The 8,454-nt window shown below is 42.2% G+C and overlaps 1 protein-coding gene across 6 annotated transcripts in view; it reads right to left on the bottom strand.

The window, feature by feature from the left end:
* Positions 1–6: 6 nt before the first annotated feature.
* Positions 7–8,454, bottom strand: part of mllt10 (MLLT10 histone lysine methyltransferase DOT1L cofactor) — a 59,605-nt gene continuing 51,157 nt past the window's right edge. For 4 of the 6 annotated variants that reach the window (XM_017301903.1, XM_017301902.1, XM_008438576.2 and 1 more), the window contains exons 12-17: positions 7,933–8,044; positions 5,219–5,291; positions 4,024–4,220; positions 2,612–2,761; positions 1,492–1,550; positions 7–1,401 (exon numbers count right to left, since the gene is read on the bottom strand). In XM_017301903.1, the coding sequence (XP_017157392.1) occupies positions 1,069–1,401; positions 1,492–1,550; positions 2,612–2,761; positions 4,024–4,220; positions 5,219–5,291; positions 7,933–8,044 (924 nt within the window). In that variant the 3' untranslated portion in view covers positions 7–1,068. The remainder of the gene's footprint in view (positions 1,402–1,491; positions 1,551–2,611; positions 2,762–4,023; positions 4,221–5,218; positions 5,292–7,932; positions 8,045–8,454) is intronic. The other 2 variants (XM_008438578.2, XM_008438581.2) reach the window with 2 other exon arrangements.

Here is an 8,454-nt window from a genome sequence, read left to right as displayed (position 1 = left end):
CACACACACACACACACACACACACACACACACACACACACACACACACACAAACACTAAACAGATTCTTTTGCTACAAACCAACAACACGGGGAGCAACAAAAATGACGACTGCTCCTGCACAGGTGCATCTCAAATGAGAACATCATCACAAGTTTATTTATTTCACTTACTCAATTTAAAAAGGTAAAATAAACAACTCATTTTTAGATTGCTTTCAAATATTCCTTTTCTATCAGATGTGTGAAAATCGAGGCAAGGGGGCTAAATTCAGCCGTTGCAGATTTTCATAAATAGAACCATCAATATAACAGATCTGTGTTTTACTAATCAAATTAAAGCAGTTCTATCTTATAGTGCCAAACTACCTCAGTGTGAGAGGACGTTCAATATGATAATGATGATGATGTTTATGGGTAGTTTTCAGCCACAACTGGCCCTCTGAGGACATGTGTGATGTTTGACACACGTTTCAGATAATTAGGATGATTCTGACTTGTAACTAGTGAAAACAAGAATCTGGTTGTTGCTCATAGCGTGGCATATCTAAGCCTTTTAATGGAAAATTAAGTGGAAGGAAAACGTGTGGTGGATCAGGCGCACAATAATACAGAAATAACTGCATTTACTGACACGATGCGAAGTAAATGTCGGAAATGAGCCCTGATCAAGTGCACATATTGTACATTTCACGGACATTTCAGTTGACAAGATTTCTTTATTTGTTTTTATTGTGTTGATATTGTTTGTTAAACATATGGAGTTCTATTATCTGAAATCCACATTCTGTGTGTAATGAATCTATATAGCAGGAGCTCATGTTTTCAGGTTAATAAGTGAAATGAATGAGCTGCTTGACAACATTCTACCACATCGAGATGCAGCTGTGCAGGTTCCTGTCTCACCTGCTCTTACTACCTGTTGAGCTGCTTCAATCCAGCATGAAGGCAAAAGGGAAGAAAAGAGGAAGCTGTGAACTTCTCACCCAATAATTTACCCCGAAGACACAAAGAGCTTCCTCGCTTGTTGAACGTTTTCAGAGAAACAAACATTTGTTTTTGTATGATTTCATGTCTTCACAGGTGAGGTCGTCGTAGAACAGGAAGTCGGATACCTGCTGTTGACGGGGAGCGTGACGCCTGCCGCTGTTCCTGTAGTGTGGGGGCTGCTGGGGCCCGCCGCCGGCGCCTGGATCACGCCGTTCAGTGCTCCAACGATCCCGCTGATGCCCAGCGCGTTTCCCGCGCCCAGAGCGCCCATCAACCCGGCGACGCCGCCCAGCGAGGCCGTGGCGGCCATGCCGTTCAGCGCCGGCTGAGGCGGGCTCTGTGAGACGGAGGGCGAGGCGGAGAGCGAGGAGGTGGAGCCGCTGCTGCTGTGACCGCCACACGACGCGGTGTCCTTTGAGCCAGACATACACACACAAACGCGCCATCATCGGGTGTCTTATGGCGCGGCGGTGCCGTGCTGTGTCCGCGTTCCTCTCCTTACCTGAGCTGTCATTGGTAAAGAAGAGTCTGCGGCTCCGAGGTGGGACCCCTTCACGTCACCTACACAAACAATCACAGTGTTATCTTGGTTAGCCGCCGCACTAAAGTACAGATTCCTACTTTTACAACATTAAAGCAGCAAACTTTGATGTATTTTATTGAGATTTAGATGAAAACAAAGCAGAGAGCAATTATGGATTGAAAACATCTACAGATGAGTCTAGACTGAAAGGAGAACATCTGGCAAAGATTTTTTTAAAGTCACAGATTCTCATTTGGATTTAGGCCTTTACTTTAACTAGGTTATTCTAACAGAACAGAATCAACCAAAAATCCAACCAAAGTCAAACTCAACAATATTTTAATTTAAATTTTACTGCTTTCGCTTTTAGACCATAATCTGAGTAAGCAGCGCAACTTTATTCTGTCTTCAGTTTTTGTTTTAACATCTCCCGGCTCCATTTTACCGCTTGTTGTAAACGCGGGGTGAGTCAAGTGCAAGTCGTCTGGGATCTGTGGTTCAAAGAAGTGGAGCTGGTGGAGGCAATCTAAACTCTAATCAGAAAATCTTCTTCATCTTTTGCTGTGTCTCCTACATTGTTTGTGACAAAATTGAAAGATGCATTTTTTTCCAACAATGGCACTCTTCCACAGCATGAAAAGCTGGTTTATGGAGTGTATGATCAATAATAGATGTGCTGTGCTGATGTGCTTTATGTCAGATGTAAATAGTGATTAAAAAAAAGCCCAGAATTTTTCTTCCGCTTCACATTTATCAGCTTAATACATTCTTCATGTTAAATTTCCCTTTTATTGTCCTGATGAACTGAAAAATAGGATAGGGGGTAAAATCAAGTTTCATTCTTTTCCACACAGTTCAGGAACTCTGTACATGAAAGTATTAAATATGAAGAGTTACGAATGTATAAAAACTTTTGTAAGGCAGTGTAAGTCTAAACAGGTGTAGAAAGCAAATCTCTTCGTTAAAAACTCTCCAAGACTCTCTCTTTACATTTCTTTCATCTCTTGTAAAGACATATCTCCCAAAAGCCATTCACCCTGAACTCTAACAAAACCGTGTGTGTGTGTGTGTATGTGTGTGTGTGTGTGTGTGTGTTTACCCGCGGAAACGGTGCTCGGGGTGAAAGGCACTGATAACTGTGCGCTGAGAAGCTGGAGTCTCTCTTTCTTCATGGTCAGGGTTTTAATCTGCTCCTCCAGTCTCCTGTTCTCCTCCTGCAGCTGGTGGAGAGACTTCAACATGGCCACCACTGATAGGAGGAAGAGGAGGGAAGACATTTGTGTTATGGCATCTATGGTGCTAAAGTGAAACATAAAAATTAAATACAGGTGGGTTAATAGTAGAGATTGTAAATCAGGGTATCTGCAGCTTTCAGCGAGTCAAATTTAAGACTTTTAAGATCTGTCTAATGCCACCTTGATTGAAATTTAAGACCAAAAAAAAATTAAAAATTTATAAATATCAGGGATAATATCAGGGTATTAAGAAATTTAAATGTCAAAAATACTTTATTGATCCCAAAGGGAAATTAAAATAACTCATACTAATTCATAGAGTGATTGTAGGTCGTGATGGCTGCTGGCAGGAAAGATCTCCTGTAATGGTCTGTATTACAGTGAATTTGAAGACGCCTCTGATTGAAGACACTCTGATTTCCCAAGACAGTGTCATGAAGATGATGGTCAGAGTTATCCATAATTTTCTTTTTTAAGAAGAATCAAAAATAGCATGTATTGTGAAATTCTTGAAGTCTGTTTAGCAGTAGCTTTTGTTGCTCTCTACAGCTTTAACCGCCACAGGGCCAAGCTTAAAAGTTTTTTTTGGACAGAACGCATCTGGTCAAATATGGGATGGCAACAGTAGTGAGCCAGTGGCAAACACAAACACCATCCGGCAAACTGGCAATAAATTTGCTCGCAAAAAAAAATTGCAAGGATGTCACATGGCTAGCTAGGAAATATATATTAGCAGCTAGCTACCAGTAGCATCATGACTCAGACTTTGCCCTACAGAAAAAAAACTACATAGAATGCATAATAAATAGCCATGATTAAAGTACTAAAGGCCATTGTAAATTTGTTTAAAGAATTTAAGACATTTTAAGGCTTTAAATTTGGATACATAAATTTAGGACTTTCAAAGTCTTAAATTTTGCATCTGATTTATTTTATTTTTGATGCATAAATTTAAGACTTAAGGATGCACAGTCACGCTATGAATACAGTACGTGTGGCTGAACTGAGAAGAAAAATCTGAAAGACCAGCAGTTGGTCATGCTTAAATATCCAGTGATTCTACAAGAAGGTGAAAGGTCAAAACGAGTCAAAGTTACCCTGACGCACATTTAGACTCAAGGACGACGAGACGGGGCGAGGAGAAGGTCGTTTTAAATTGATGGCCTCTGCTGAAGGACAGATTTTCTAACAAGCAGGTTTTGTTGTCTCTTCACTTTTCCATTTTCACCTCAGCTGTAGGAGAAGCGAAGGAGGAAGACGTTTTGCCTCCACTCACCGTCTCCTTGCGCTCCCTGCTGAAGCAGGAAGCTCTGCCCTTCGTTCCACTGCCTCTCCAGGAGCTGCTCGATGCTGGTGGCCACCGGGGGCAGCGTCTCCCCGCCGCCGACGCCACCGGCCCCTAGCAACCCCAGCCCTGGCCCCGGCAACGACCCCGAGGAGTCATAGCGGATCTGCAGGCCGCCAATGGGAGAGCTGAAAGGAGTGGGGTGGAAGGGTAGGGTGGAGAAAAAAAAAAAAGAGGGAGCGCAGAAAGGAAAAAGGAGAGATGGAGAGGTCAATAGGGAGATTAACGACCCAACATAAATGTCAGACAAACATAGACACTGCTGGCTATAAAACTACATCAATTTGTTGTTACAGTGGCCTCTAATGAAAAGGGGCCAGGCTCTCCGTCTGCGCGCGAGAGCTGGGGGGGGAAAGAGAGGGAGGACGCAGCGCGACGTCTCCGTGCGATAAATCTTGGTTGTTGAGACAATCTGTTGAGTGTGAAAGAAGGGAAACGAGGGACAGCAGGAGAGGAGAGGAGATGTAACAAGAGTTTTGCACTTTGTTTTTAAAAGGTTAAACTCAGCGCTAAGGGGGAGAGGAGAAGAAGAAAAGAAAATGCATTTCTCAAGTCAAAAACACTGCGCAAATTAATCCAAGTTGCGGTACCGCCACAGCATTTTACAACACCGCTGACTTTAAGTGCAGCGTTACTCATCCAAGTGTTACCAACCTCATCAGATGCATCAGCCATCCCACAAAGTGGAAGAAACAAGCAGAAATGCATCTCTGGGATCAATATCCCCATCCCGAAAGATCCACGAAAGTATTCCCAAAAGGAGAAGATACAGTAAATCCTCCGACTGTCCGTCCATGGCTGATTTAAAACCGAGGGGAAAAAAACAAAGTATCTAAGTGAACCTGAAGGACGGCTGCCTCCTTTAGAACAAGTTATCGTTGGCTAAGAGAGCGAGAACCGCCTGCAGGGCTAAAAGCGAAAGAGGGAATGCGTGGAAGAGCGGACCGAGAGGAAGAGAGAGAAGAGGAGACGAGGGGCCGGCGAAGGGAAAAGCAAGAAGAAAAAGAGTGAGGAGGGGTGTGTGTGTGGGGGCGAGGGGGTGAAGTATGGGGGGCAGTGAGGAATGTAAATGGAGAGGGAGGGAAGGAGGGTGTATGTGTGCGTGCGTGTGTGTGTGTGCACTCACCGCGGGGTGGTCTTAGGAGAAGCTCTTATGGAGAAGCCCTGAGATCCGCTGCTGCCGTCTCCCACCTCCTGATCTGCGTGCGCGCACACACGCACACACACACACACAGACACACACACACACACACACAGAAAAATCAATCGGACTTCTAAGAACACACAGATGTTAAGTTGGAGGCAGTTTGTTCACCAAAAAAATGTTTACAAAGGACGATGAAACGGTTGTCTTCTGCCCTCCTGCTTTCCGCGTTTTAAACAAACTTACAGCTCTTGTTTCCGAGAGGAAAAAAAATAAATCATTTTACACCTTGTTTGATTGTAATATTATAATAATTAGATTTATTATTAAAGCACAGAAATAAACATTGAGCTGCAGGATATTTAAACATACATTAACCATATTTTATTGGTTAGGAGACGTTAGGAATGGTGATGGTTCAAAAACTGCTAAAAATTTTTCCAACAAGCCGTTTCCACAGCTTTAAATAATTTAAATGAGATTCTATGGGGAGTTTGCAATACAGTGCTGCCCCTCCCCCACTTGTTGCTGAGCATAGCGGGAAAGAAAGAAGCTTTGCTTTATCAAAATCGAAATGATATAATATTCTGGAAATTCCTTTAATTTCACCGGGTGTTTATTACGATAACTTTGCTTCAGTTTATGTACCAAAATCTATAATGCAAAAAAAAAAATTTAGCACAAATTTACAACCAATAACAATCAAAATACAGGACTATTTTGGGGGAGTTTCTATAGCTGCAACTTTTTATGCTTTATATAGAATCTGATTGGTATTTTTGATGTACTTTGTGTGTTGATTTTTGTGTAAATATCCTCGAACTGCAGGATCAAAATAATCGCATTGATCATTTTCAAGCTTCTGACGAAGAAAACATCAATGGAAAAGACAAATAAAAGTTGATTATACAAGCGTTTCTACTAAGTTCAAGACAATGTATTCTTACTGCTTTTATAGTAATACTTACATTTATAACATGGATATTTTGGACTATCAATTTTTGACCCCAAGTTGACTTTAGAAAAGACAACACAGATTGTGTTTACCTCTAAAAACTAAAATAAAAAAATAAAAAAAGCACAAAACATGCATTATTGTGATCCAGAGTGCATGCTGGGTCTTTAATTTTTATGAGCAGAAATGATCTGGATCCTGATCATTTCCACCACAAGGTGCTTCAATTAAACCACAAAGATCATCACTGAATGACTCCTAAAGTTCTACTCCTTTAACTTCTGTTTACACTAAAACTGAAATCATTTGCTTTATGTTTTATTTTTAGATAATTGAAAAAACAACAACAACAACTATATTTTCTGATCTGACCCTTTGCTCTTCTGTCAAGATTACAAGTATCTCCTTAACTTTCCATCTCTCCAAGACATGAGCTTTCATTCACTCTCTCTCTTTCTCACTCTACCTCTCCTCCCTCTGGGCCCCTGGCCAGACGCTTCTTTTCATTTTCCTCAGTCAGAGTAATGAATCACACATGCGCACACACTTTTGCATTTATACACTCGCGCAAACTCCCCTCTACTTAAGACAGTCAAACCCCAGTTTTTTTTTCTCTCTCTCCTTCCTCCTCCCCCCACCAGGTCACCATTTTTTTTCTTCCTCCCGAGTGCCATTTCCGCCGTAACCCTTTCTGTCCTGGCAGCTCATGCCAGACGGGTGCCAAAGTAAACAGACTACATACACGCATGCAAGCAAAAACACACACACACACACACACACACRCACRCACRCRCRCRCRCRCRCRCRCACACACACACACACACACACACACACACACACACACACCTTGCATGACCTCTTAGATGACTCCTGCACATTGATAAAATTTGAAATGCAGAAAAAAAGAAGAAAACATTCTTCCAATGTCTGCAAAGGAAAGAAGAGAGTCGGTTTAATGGAGTGAAAAGGTTCATGGATCAATCAAACAATAAGAATAAATGTCCCATTAATGTTTTAGTTTTTAAGCAAATAAGACGACAAGGATGTTTAAAAAGTAAAAGCTCGTCCGCTTTTGCATTTATGTCTCCATAGTTATAAAGTTGGAAATTATTCATGTTTTTCCTTGACGTCTTATAGTTTCATAGCATTTTTAGATCTATTTAAATTACATCTTAACTTTGAGTGAAGAAGTGAAATAAGGTTGAATCCTTGAAACCTGCACAGTCTCTTAGTAAGACACACACACAGAGAGACAGAGAGAGAAAGAAAGGCCTGTATCCCCTGACATTCAGCCTGATTAGTGAGCTGACCTGCGGGTCAGAGTGGATCTGGCTCTGATGACTGGCAGCAGGAACCACTTCCTCCTCTTCACTCTTCATTCCCTCTTCCTCTCTCCTCTCCTGCGTCTCTACTCTCTGGCCAACCAGATGTCTCGCGTCAGGAAGCGGCTACTCCTGCCTGCTAAAACCACTTCTTACTCCCTCTTCGCTAAACTTTTTTATCATGTAGCGGGGGGGAGTCGTTATGTCACAGAGACCCTCTACTCCCTCTTACGCATAAAAAAAAAAAAAAAATCCCGCAAGAAATCTGTGGAAGCACCACCCACTGCGCACGGGAGGTGGGAAGGAGGAGCTTGAGACTATCAGTGACCCTTGACCTCACAGCGGGATCAAGAGGGCGTGACCTATGCATTATCTTCTTGTCTTTCCTTCACACACTCCCACGTTAGGTATGAGGGTACCTGCTGGTGAGGCCTCGGACTGAGCGATGAGAGCCGCCATGCTGGAGTTGGGGTTCAGCCTGTTGCCGAACATGTGGGGGGGGGCCAGGTTGAAGACGGAGCCCGGCAGAGCCTAAGACGGGACACACAGCACAGAACAGACATTAAACCATTTTTTAAAATAGTTTTTTTATATTTACTTAAAAATAGAACTTAGATTTTTATTTGCATGTGTGTACTTGTATACGCTGCATATAGAGGACCATTTTCACAACATTTACCAACAAAGGGAGGTCACTTGTGGAAATGAGGACATTTTCCAGTTTTTTCAGCTCTTCCACACTCTACAGGTTTGATTTAGAGGTAAGGTGTGAATTAAGCTTTGGTTAAGGTTAGGAATAGACTGGTCATGGTTAGGGAAAGGGAAAATGTCTGGGTTAGGCATAAATTCAGTCACTAAAATAAATGGAAGTCAAAATAAGGTCTTCAAGTTTGTATAGAAGTGCAAGGATGTGTGTGTGTGTGTGTGTGTGTGTGTGTGTG

Source organism: Poecilia reticulata, linkage group LG20 (genome assembly GCF_000633615.1).
Source record: "Poecilia reticulata strain Guanapo linkage group LG20, Guppy_female_1.0+MT, whole genome shotgun sequence".
NCBI lineage: Eukaryota > Metazoa > Chordata > Actinopteri > Cyprinodontiformes > Poeciliidae > Poecilia > Poecilia reticulata.
The sequence above is the reverse complement of the archived record's forward strand: the minus strand, read 5'-3'. Positions and strand labels throughout refer to the sequence as shown.